This window comes from Lepidochelys kempii, chromosome 3 (genome assembly GCF_965140265.1).
Source record: "Lepidochelys kempii isolate rLepKem1 chromosome 3, rLepKem1.hap2, whole genome shotgun sequence".
Lineage (NCBI taxonomy): Eukaryota > Metazoa > Chordata > Testudines > Cheloniidae > Lepidochelys > Lepidochelys kempii.
The window spans coordinates 57,844,556-57,857,045 of NC_133258.1; the positions used below are offsets into that span (position 1 = coordinate 57,844,556).

Consider the following 12,490-nt stretch of genomic DNA (forward strand, 5'->3'; position numbering starts at 1 on the left):
AAATTATCACTTTTTTAAAATATTAGGTCATTGCAAACCTGTTTGTACCTTTACTGGGTATTATTAAGATATAGCTACAAGTATGTTATAGCCAGGGTGCTTGAGAATATAACAAAACCTGTATATGTTTTAGTTAATTATGTTACAAAATGTTCAGGCTGATTAAAGAAATTGCAGGAGGTTTCTACTTTCTATCTCCCGAGGACGAGCAAATGTAAGGAAGATAACCCCTTCTTAGCCATAAAACCATGTTGATTACCCCAAAGAGTGTTATACAAACTCCAGAAAGCTGCATTTTAAACTTTACCTTACTTTAATTTTTACTCTTTTTTCTTTTGTGCTGTGTTGAAAGATGTGTTGGTTTTTGAAATTTTTATTTTGTACAAAATATGTAATAGAAGTTTAATTGCTATAACAAACAGATTGTAACTTTAAGGAGCGTGGGTCAATAGACAAACAAACCAAAAGAGTGTCTTATCTAGGCCAGGTTTCAGAGTAGCAGCTGTGTTAGTCTGTATTCGCAAAAAGAAAAGGAGTACTTGTGGGCACCTTAGAGACTAACCAATTTATTTGAGCATAAGCTTTCGTGAGCTACAGCTCACTTCATCGGATGCATTCAGTGGACAGTCCACTGAATGCATCCGATAAATTTGTTAGTCTCTAAGGTGCCACAAGTACTCCTTTTCTTTTTATCTAGGCCAGCGCACCTCCCTTTATATAAGATACCAGTGTGGGACAAATGTAATCCTTATCTCAAGAAAACAAGCCATGTAAAACATTCATGTTTTTGGAAAAAACCTGACTGTGTGCAAAAAAAAAAAATATGTGAGGATGTTCCTTATGCGGGGTACCTCAAAAAGGAATGTAGGAATGTGTTATCAGAGCAATAAATCCAGGTGTTAAGGTGGGCTATACCACCTCCCCACACACACATTTCCTCCCCTTTCCCCACCCCCCCAAATAACCTCTGCTTGTGTCTTTGAAACTCCAGGAAAACGTTAGCTGGAAATGTTTTAAACGTTTTGTTTCTTAAACGTTGAAATGGCAAATACCTTTGTGAAATGCTTACTTGCAAATATGTCAGCTTAATGCAAAGCTCCTAATATAATTTCCTAATGTCACTGCTATGTAAAAGATAAAATCCTTTATGTACCAACACTGAATCTACTGAGCTTGCTAAACTTATTACTAATGTAAGAAGCCATTTAGGGATATGATATTTATATTTATTGGGGAATTCATTATTTACTGGCAGTACTCAAGCAATTCCCTCATCCAAATCAGGAAGACAAGAATCATCTTTCCAAAAATTGCCATGTAGAATCAACACCTTCTTTAATAACTATTTAAGCTGAAAGAAAAGGAGTGCTTGTGGCACCTTAGAGACTAACCAATTTATTTGAGCATAAGCTTTCGTGAGCTACAGCTCAATCCGATGAAGTGAGCTGTAGCTCACGAAAGCTTATGCTCAAATAAATTGGTTAGTCTCTAACACAAGTACTCCTTTTCTTTTTGCGAATACAGACTAACACGGCTGCTACTCTGAAACCTGTATTTAGGCTGAAGACTCTCCTTAAGAATGACTTAATTTTAAAAAGATGGTTTTGAGAACTAAAAAACTTTCTATAAAGAACAAGAATGTTTAGTGTTTTTGAAAACAGAATTTCATTTCCTGTTGAAGTCTAGTAAAACTAAAGAAATACCTCAGAAATATATTGAATAAAAAGAAGGAGTTAAAACTCTAACTTTAGAGATGTTCTGAGAATCTTCTGTCACAAAGACACAGGAAATGCAATCATCAAGAAAGAATTAAAACTCCAACACATATGTGCATTAACAAACTGCATATTCTAAAGATGAAGAGGCACCTAAAGACAACCCACAATGATACTGAGCCAGTGAAAGAAGGACAGCAATCAACTTGAATTTAAAGAAGCCTGAAAGAGGTGTGTTTTCTTGTAACTTCATGGAACTAGGAAGGAGAAGAGTATAAAAAACTCTCAAGTAAGCTCCCCTCACACACATACTCCCTGCTACTCTGCTCAACGAACACACAGCACTCATCAGTTTATCCTGCCCATCTCTACAGGCAAACTACCACAGAGAGCTAAGAAAACCAGAGAAGGCTCAGGAAGAAACCAACCCAAGGAAAACCTCTGTAAGACTTCAACATGAATTAGTGAGAGGAAGTTACCTAAGGCCATGTCTGTACATACCACGCTGCAGCGATACCAATAGAGCTGAGCCGCTGCAGTGTGTCTGGTGAAGACGCTCTGTGCCGACGGAAGAGAGCTCTCCCTTCAGCCTAATAAAACCACCTCCGCGAGCGGCAGAAGCAGTGTCACGTATGTCGGTGTCACTTGTGTCACTCCGGGGAGGGGTGGTTCTGAAGTGCCTCCGCGGCTGCTACCACTGCAACTGCACTCGCTCAATGAGAGCAAGTGTGAATATGTGTACGCAAACAGGGGAATCACATCCCTAGCTCATAGTATAGACATAGCCTAGAACAGTGGAAGTCATAGCCCTGATTTGGTGACAAGAGAAGCAATTAGTAAGAGCTAGTCTCCCGTTTCTTGTTTTTCTGGGGTAAATATTTTTAGTAATTTTTTAAATAAAATTACTTGGAATACAACAATTTAAAATTACCCCTTTCTATTCCATACTACTCATAGCTACTGCAGGCCATAATGCATCTAGCTGTCTCTGCTTGAACAGTGTTTCTTCTCCTCATCCTCTCCTAAGCATGGCACTGGCTCCAAGAGTTATAAACAAGCACGCTACACTTAACAAAAAATTTTAAATGTTTGTTGTGAAGAAACAAACTCTCATGCAAAGTATTAACACTCGGAGTGCTGGAACTTTCCAGACTGCCAGCTAAATGAATGCTTAGGAGGTCATTTATGCAACCAAGTTTATTTCTGTTTTTCCCCCGGGAAAATGTATATAAGGGAAGCTTGTATCCAGAAGCTCATTACTGCACAATTGCATCACATAGTATTCGCACACATAGGAAAATAAAATGTATATTTATAAGTCTACGTACCTCCATTTGACTCATGAAACTGAGAGGGTTTTGTTTTCTGTTACTGGCTTTTTTAATGCCTTTTCATAGGAATGTTGCTATGGGGGAAAGCAGTAGTGCAGTTTTAAAGCATGAGATGATTTATACAGTTCTACACATTGGGCTTGAAAATACCTTCCACAAGACGACTAGTTCCTTCAGTACTGCCTGCCTTATCAGTATATGTTTTTAACATTTCTAATGTAGCTCATGATTTTCATCCTGAAGGGTCTCTATGTACTTTTTAGACTCTAGTCTCGATCCCACAGTCCTATCTCAGACAAAATTCCCAGGGAATTGAAGACGAGTAAGGACTCCTCTTTATGCACAACTCCCTTCACTCAGCGTATGTACGTCTATGTTCATGATTGCTTTATGTACATTAATATATTCTGTAATGTATTTCTTTCAGACACCATTGTTCTCATCGCTTCAATAGCGGTTGTTTCTGCAAAAACTCAGGGTAACATTTTTGCAACATCAGCACTGAGAAGTCTTCGTTTCCTACAGATCCTTCGAATGGTGCGCATGGACCGAAGAGGAGGGACTTGGAAATTATTAGGTTCAGTAGTTTATGCACATAGCAAGGTAACTGTCATGGCCGTTCATTTCGTTTAATTCTTCAGTCGGATTCAACAAAACTCTATGAATCAACATCACCTCATATATCTATAAGATTCCAGTCAATACCTAAAACTTCCTAAAGTAATGTTGGCTATGTAATGCATTATCAAAAATACATCTTTTCATGTTCATTCAGGTTTTTGAAAATATGCTAAAAATATTGGCCCTGATTCACCACCAGTTGGATGCTGGTGTAATTCCATTGAAATCAGTGGAGTTACACACGTGTCAAACTGAACTGGGAAATCAGGCCCATTTTTCAGGCTGGCCAGAGAACAAGAATTCTTTTTCATGAAAAAATATGAGATTCCACACTGGAATGAAAATGAAGCCTTTCAAAACCTTTGGCGAAAAAACATGAGAGAGAGGAGAGAGAAAGAGATCCACCCCGCGAGAGAATAGCCCCGTAGTGGATATTTGACTCCAGAATACAAGGCACTACCACATAAGGTAAAAGAGAATCTCCAAATAGCTGCAGTAGCATTAAAGCATATAATCATCTCTGGGTGCCAATCACTAGATAGTGAGTAGCATATTTGAAAAAATGTCAGAATATGTGACCAGCTAGCAGAGGGAAGGGGTAGGTACACACATTAGCCATTTCATTGCATACTCCCTTCATTTAGGCAAAGCTCCTGAGCTCTATACTTGTTTACAACGTTGAGGTCCATGTAGTGTAGTTAATGACCATGAAGTCAGTTTGTTGATGCAATCACAGGCATGAGCTCTTCAGAAAGAGACAGTGTAAATGAAAGAAAAATATCCCTCTGGCACAACAAATATTAAATGATTTATACTAAGTGAAACAGCTCCAACAGGAAAGACTGAGAAAGAATGACACCGTAGCCCACTGGTTGGGGCCCTCACCTGGGATGTGGGACACCCAGCTTCAAGTCTCTCCTCCAAATCACACTGAGCAGGAGCTTCAGCCTCGGGCTCCCACATCCCAGATAAGTGCCCTAATCACAAGTCTATTGGCTGTTCTGTGTGAGCGCTTTCCCCATCCTGGGCCCGAGAAACCTTTCTGATGAATCACCATTCATTTTGATGAATCCAACATTCTGTTGAAAAATTCCCAATCACTTCTACTTCTACCCATTGTTTGGAGACAATTTATGTGAACTGAGAAGCATTTGATTTTTAACTGCTAAAATGCCAAAAGAATATGGACTGTTTAATTATTTTTTCTTCAAATGCCACTCCACTCTATGTTTAATCTTTTTAATATAGGTTGATATTTATTTTCTTTTATCTAGGAATTAATCACAGCCTGGTACATAGGATTTTTAGTACTCATCTTTTCCTCTTTCCTTGTCTATCTGGTGGAAAAAGATGCAAATACTCAGTTTTCTACATATGCAGATGCTCTCTGGTGGGGCACAGTAAGTATAGAATGATCATTTGAACTATTTAACTAATACTGTAGAATATTTTGTATTACATGAATGCACATATTAAAAGATATAAACTTATAGTGGTCCTGAGTATCCTAGTGCTTGTGTCTTGAATGGGCATGTGCATCTGTGAAAAAATGAGTGTGAATGCTACCCTTATATCCTAATTTGGTAGCATTTTTACACCTGCTTTACACAGATGTAAAGCCCTGATTCAGCAAGACATTTAAGCACATGCTTAACTTCAAAGTTCAGTGCAGCTGCATTTTTGAAGTCCATGGGACTTGAGAACATGCTTGTGTGCTTCGCTGAAAGGGATAGGATTATTCACGTGCTTAAAAGTAATCATGTGCTTAAGTGTTTTGCCAAACTGGGGATTAAGTCTATGCATGGTATAAGCAAATGTAGAATCAGTCCTAGATGTTTGACGTTTATTCAGATTTCTACTTTTTGATCTTGAAATCTGATTAAAAATCTCACCAGAACAAACTTTCTCACAAGATTCTGAGTTTTTCTGTTTTCAGTGGGAATAGAAATACTATGCAAATAGTGAGATAGATCCTTGGTCCATGCTCAACTACACTGTTCTGCTCAGACAACTGGAAGGCTGCCCTAATAGGAAAGCTGCTTATTCATCTCCTGTAGGTGTATCCCCCTCCAGGGGATAAAGCAGCACTCCTATTCCCATAGTAGAACACCTTGTGCTCCAGCAATCCCAGCCAGTCAGTGGTGCCGTTAGTGTCAACATAACTTAGAGCTTATTTTCCACTGAATGCATAACTTATTTTTCACTGAATGCATCCGATGAAGTGAGCTGTAGCTCACGAAAGCTTATGCTCAAATAAATTGGTTAGTCTCTAAGGTGCCACAAGTCCTCCTTTTCTTTTTATAACTTAGAGTATCGCTTAGGCTGACTAAGGGAAGTCTGGGGGGCTGAACCACCCTCTGGCATGCTCCATGATCAGAGGACTAAAAAGGTAACTTCCCCACCTCAGGTGTTGCGCTGACAGGAGCTCAACCGGACCCAAGTCTTTCTTGTACTTCGACTCGCAGATTAGTCAAAACCTGAACTTGCTTAGAGAAACAACAAAAAACAAAATAAACTCCCAGACACTTCTGAACCCAAAAAGAATGTGCATTTGGGGGTTTGTTTACTTTTTGGGTGAAAGGTAGGTTTCCCAAACCTTTTTATTTGAACCAGTTCACTCATTCTTAGGCCATAGGTTACCCTTCCTCCGTAAGGGTTGTATTTTTGAACGATCAGTGAGTAGAATTGTGAGCTGGGAACATGCAGAACCCAAAGTATCTATTGGCTGCACAGTGACAGTTATAAAAAATACAGAAGTATTTTGCCTGATGAGACTTGTTTTAAAATGTCAAGAAAAAATGTCTCATAAAATATTTAATATTTGATCCTTTAATCCTAATGCAGGTAAGAGTCCAATTGACTTAAAGTTAAACCATCATATCAAACTCTGCTCTCAGTTACACCAGTGTAAATTGCTCTGGGTTTACTGCAATGTAACTGAGAGCAGACTGGCCTGAAGTCAGTAAGAGTTTTGACTGCTTCACAATAGCAGGATCAAGTTCGTAGTTGAACAGTGGGGCTTTGACAGAGTCAGGCCTTGACCCTGTAGTCAAATCCATAGATCCAAGCAGATCTAATTGCATGAACAAGAGCTTAATTTTATAATTTTCTTCTCCACTTCTTGATATTTTAGAAGGAAAAGCCCTGCTAGGGAGCAATCATTTTATAAAATGGTGGCTTAAAATACTTTGCATACAGTGAAAATGAAAATGTATGACTCATAGGTCAGATAATTTGTGCAAATTGAGAAAACAGGAATTTTTTCTTGCTATCAACAGAAAAACAAATTATAATCAAAAACCTAAAAACAATTTTTTTACTCTCTAATTAACCTGAATACATTTAAATTCTTAATATATTCAGGTGCATAAAATTACTGAAAATCAGCATATCTCCCTAATTCATTATTTTTGTTGTTTCCGTCTTAATAATGATAATTTCTATAAAAAGAAAAGGAGTATTTGTGGCACCTTAGAGACTAACCAATTTATTTGAGCATAAGCTTTCGTGAGCTACAGCTCACTTTATCGGATGTAGCTCACGAAAGCTTATGCTCAAATAAATTGGTTAGTCTCTAAGGTGCCACAAGTACTCCTTTTCTTTTTGCGAATACAGACTAACACGGCTGTTACTCTGAAACCGATAATTTCTGTATTATCTGTAAAACAGTATGTGGGAAATGTAGTCTTGCTTGTTTTGATTGCCAGAATAACCCACATGCAGATTTTGAAAAGGTCAGATCACATGGCATTCTAGGGGGCGTCAACCCTTAGTCTCACTGATTTGTTTATTTGCAACAATTATTCTAATTTACATTCCACTGTATACATCAAGTCCCAGAATGGTTTTGTTATGTTCCCGTTTAAAAAAAAGGGGGGACTAGCCATGAATCATCCTCTGAAGTTCCAGGCTTCTAGAAACACTCGTAATGCCTTCTCGTCATACCCAGTATGCTGTAATTAATTGACACTAGCACATTCATTCAATCAAATTATCTAAGGGCCATATCCTGCCATCATTCCATGTGTGATACTCTTATTGAAGTCAATGGGAGTTTTTCACTGAAATCAAAGGCAGGATATGATCTGTTAGTTTAAATACATCTAGATTTCCAATCTGCAACTCTAACATAACATAAATGCCATCAATGTGTATTTTCTTATGGCTGGAGCTCCCACAGTTCTGGTTTATGTATGCCAACCAAATTAATATAGAAGCAAGGTGGGTGAGGTAATATCTTTTATTGGACCAACTTCTGTTGGTGAGAGAGACAAGCTTTTGAACTACGTAGAGCTCTTCTTCAGGACTTCAGGACCTTACCCACCTAGTTTCTCTAATATCCTGGGACCAGCGTGGCTACAACAACACTGCATACAAACAAGATCAATGGGTGCCATGCAGGGCTCCAATAGCAAGAATACTTGGAGAGGATGGCAAATTAATTAAATAAAATAATTATTTTAATAGACCATATATAATGTGGGAACAGGAAGAGGGAGCATTCCTTGACTTAAATATTTGTTATTCAAGTCCCTAGCACTTCAGTGCTATGCAAAAGTGTGTGCTTTTTGCAATTATCATATATAGTCATTTGTTTTACCTGAAAACATAATGTATTATGGTGAAAAAAGATACTTGTATAGCTGCCATCTTTTCAGAGTTTCTCTCAGTTATATTGACTTTTCCTTTTCTAATAGTACATTGTAATTACAATAGAATAATGAAATATCTACAACAACTATGTGAATACCAAATGAATTAACCGTGGATGATATTATTACAATGGATATGAAATACTGATGATAAGTTTCTCATTCAACACTATCAGAACTTGAACAAATTTAATTCTTTCAATTAACTTCATAGTATGTGGAGATTCAAAAGGGAATTATTTATTAAGGAATGTATAAATGCATCTAATTAAAGAACAAACTATTGGAATGTTAATTAAACAGAAAGGAACTCCTATCCTTGGGACTCTTGCTTTAATATGGTCCTGTTTTTTCTTCAGATAAATTCTGTGCTGAGTGATTGCTCTTCTCTCCAGAGGGCTTTCAGGTGTGAAGATTCATAGGGCTCAAAGTTTGTCTAACTTTTTGGGAAGATTGTTACCCTACAATGTCATTAACATGCAGACAACACTAAATCCGACATCTCCTTTTCCACAGCCCTACTGGAGACATCTCCTCATTCTCCAGTTTCTGGCAGAGACAGGAAAATTGATGAAAGCCAGTTGATTTAGGCTCAGTGTTGAAAAAAGAGGTTGATGCTGATTGACAGGGGGAAGCACTTTGAGGAATTAACAAAGTCAATAATCATTCTGTCAGTGGAAGACATCTGCAGAGCTTTTGTCAAAATGGGTTAGAAGCCTCGTAGCTGCTCCTGGCCTCCCATATGGCAACAGTCATTTGTCAGGCCAAGAAGCCATTCCTTTTGGAGGTAGACCCCATCACAGGCATGCTAACATTACTATGGGTCACTCTCCCAGAGGCTAGCCTTGACAGCCACTTGAATATTTCAGGTTTCAGAGTAGCAGCCTGTTTGTCTGTATCTGCAAAAAGAACAGGAGTACTTGTGGCACCTTAGAGACTAACAAATTTATTAGAGCAAATTTATTTCAGCTAGTGTAGTGAATGACTGCCTCCTTTTTAGCTAGCCTGCCTTTCTCTAAGACATCACACCTGGGCTTTGTCCTCAACAATGGAAGCAGTCAAGGTACTGCTTACTATCTACGAGCCCTAAATAACTTACATCCCATTTACTTAGGAAACTGTTTCACCACCTTTGCCCAGTGATGACCACTGCATTGAGCTGCACTGCTTTGGCCACCTTTCCCAAGAGTGACCTTTGAGAGAATAGCAGGCATTTTCCTTGGAAATTCACTTCTGCCAGACAACTGTCTAAGCCTGAACTTGGCCATATTAGAACATTAAGTAAAATAGTTCTTTTTGTCCAAGCTTTCCACTAATCGCAAGCTCTGGAATCCTTGGCATTTAGCCTACTGTTGTCCATCTTACCCTTTAAAATTAACTTTGTTCTGTTGTGGATGTGAGCTGTTCAGTGTTCCATTTGGAGTTAATAAACCCACTTGGTCCATAGGTGGGTGAAAGTCACTCTACCTGCCTACAGCTGCAGTATTCATTCCTCTATGCAGGGAAAGTCCAGGGAGGCAAAATCCCCTTACCACAACCCAGTCCCAGGATGCAGTAGCAGCCTCTCTCACACTCCTTTGCCATGGGTTTTATTCCAGTCCGTGGGCAGGAATAGCACCACAACCCTTTCGTGCTGGTTTCCTGGGGTACTGGAACACTGTAAATAGGTACCTGTGACCCCTCCTCTGGCCATAGCTCCAAAGTAATTTTTTGTGACAAGGTATGGAGAGCTGGCATGGAGGCCATTTCCCTGGCATGGTGGAAACCCATCCCCCATACAGCCCCTGATACAGAGGTGCTGTCGCAAGACATTCTGCACTGGAATGAATACTTCCCAGAGTGAGCAACAGGTCTTTTCTGGAAATGATTTCTGTGATCTATTAACTCTGATGGGTATTAAACAATCTTTTCCTGATAGTGTGCCCCACAGTGCAAATCTGTTCCTCATGCTCCATACTGAAGATACTACAAACTTTTGGCTTGTTCTGCTTTTGAGACATCTTAATAAACTGCATTAGATAGTGGGGCAACATTTGGGATACATACTGTAGTGAGAGGTGGCATGAGTTCAATGAGAGGTAGTAGCAGCTGATTTACATAGGCAGAGCCTTCCAGCACATCCTGAGCACTGTCATGATCTGTATTTGTGCTACATGGCAGCGACCCTGGTCTCTACAATACAACTTTTTCTGCATATATACACTGTCTCGGATTACCCTTTCATGTGAAGGGGAGTTCTGAAGAGTGTTTTACAAATGCCATCTTTCTTCACTTATACTATCTTCATACATGTCTGAGCTGATATTACCTGATGATTTGAGCTACTTCTTTCATTAGTGTAACAAGGATAGCTCACTCCAAAACTGAGTGCTACAACTAGGTGCAGTCGGCTCTGGGCTGAGTCTCATGGAACCATAATACACGTTTTTACTTGAATTTTGACTTTCCCTATGTAATCTTTGCATTCAGAAAAGCTATAGCCAATGATCAGTGTTGACGTGACAAATTCCTTTGAAGTCATTGGGACACTAAGGCCAGGTCTACGCTAAAAACTTAGCTTGACTGAGCGCTGCAGCCATGCTCCTGCCATGTTTCTAGTGAAGAAACACCTCCGATGCTTTTTTACACAGCCTTGTTGCAGTTAGTTTTTAGTGCATCTTTTCACCCTGTGTGCTTGGAGTTTTTATACTGCAACAGATGACTGAGCTCTAATTGTCCAAATGTGTTCATAGAAAATATAACTTCTTTCTGCACTTCCTTTGACCTTGTCCTTATCTATGAACTTATACTTCCTTTTTCATCACTGGAGTATTAAATCTTTGCATTGTAGTCTTTGGCACACATGTAGTCTTTTCTGCAAATTCCTGCAGTGTACTCCTGATTGTTACACTACATGAATGGTACAATTACATATGCACAAAAAAATGGCAATGCCATTTGCATGATTTCCACCTGCTCAGATCCACTTCTAACATCTTCATTGTCAGAGACAACGCATAAATCTTGATGGGGGCAGGGGACACTGCCCCAGGCATTGCCTCTGGGCTGAGGAGCAGTAGCAGAACGAGAAGTGCCAGGGCTGTGGCAAGCGAGCACCTCAGGGAGCATGTCATGGCAGCCAGGCTCCACAGGCAGGGTCCGCTCCAGAATGCATCACCAGCTGGCGCCAGGCTCCTTTGCGGGAGAGGCCCAAGTCTTATACCAATAAAATAAAAACCAGCAGGATCTTATTAAAGGGAAAAAGGCAAAATACCACATTTACTGTGAATACAGAAAGAATCATAGTAAGCAGTTAGTTATAGTTATAACATTCCATTCAATCTCATATTTATTTACACATTCATTCATACAAACACACACACACAGGTTCTGCAAGGTTGTTATCACAGTTACCAGCCTTAGAGTTGCTCATGCCAAGCCACTGGCCAGGTGACCTGGACATGAGGAGGGAGCAGGGCCTTGTCAGATGCTCATCTGATGCTCCTGGAAGTTGGTTTGCAGAGTCAGACCCCAAAGTTCTCACTTTCTAGAGTCCATTTTTATAGGAATTTCTTCCTGTGCCAGTCTATGGGAATTGCTTCATCATGCTGTTGCTGAATCAATCAGCAGATGGCACATTCGTGATGGCTCTGTGCTGCCAGATGTTATCTTGTTTTTCGGTTCTCCCATTCTTGAGGCTGTTGGGTGGATTCCAGTCCTGGGGGTCCTCTGGTTATTTCCACTTGACACTTTCTTTAGCTGATGGACACTGCATTCTTAGGCTGGCACCTCCCTGATCATTCAGTTATTATCCACACCAAGCATCCATCCACATACATCCTCTATCTCTATTTTAATCACAATTGTTAACAAAGTGAGATGAATACAACAAAAGGGCGGGGAGTTTCTGGGTGCTGTTTCTGTTGTTGCAGAGTATTGCTTTGAGTCTCTCTCTGTGTGAGTGGTTGTTGTTACAAAGAATTGCTTTGAGAACAGACTCTGTCTTAGGATGTACTAACACAATTAGCAGCTTGCAAGTTTCACACAGAGAGAGAGAGAGAAACAGTACCAAAAACCAAGAGACCTCTTAATTAGTAATACCCTGGAATTTAAACTATGGGGAATCAAACTCATTTGTGATTTTAATACAGAACTTCTTTAATGTGATCCAACATAATCCCCCTTTTGACAC

The 12,490-nt window shown here is 39.5% G+C and overlaps 1 protein-coding gene across 1 annotated transcript in view; it reads left to right on the plus strand.

Moving 5' to 3' along the window:
* Positions 1-12,490, plus strand: part of KCNQ5 (potassium voltage-gated channel subfamily Q member 5) — a 531,067-nt gene that overhangs the window by 460,769 nt on the left and 57,808 nt on the right. Inside the window, exons 4-5 of the mRNA XM_073336454.1 lie at positions 3,474-3,649; positions 4,942-5,067. Coding sequence (XP_073192555.1) covers positions 3,474-3,649; positions 4,942-5,067 — 302 coding nt within the window. The remainder of the gene's footprint in view (positions 1-3,473; positions 3,650-4,941; positions 5,068-12,490) is intronic.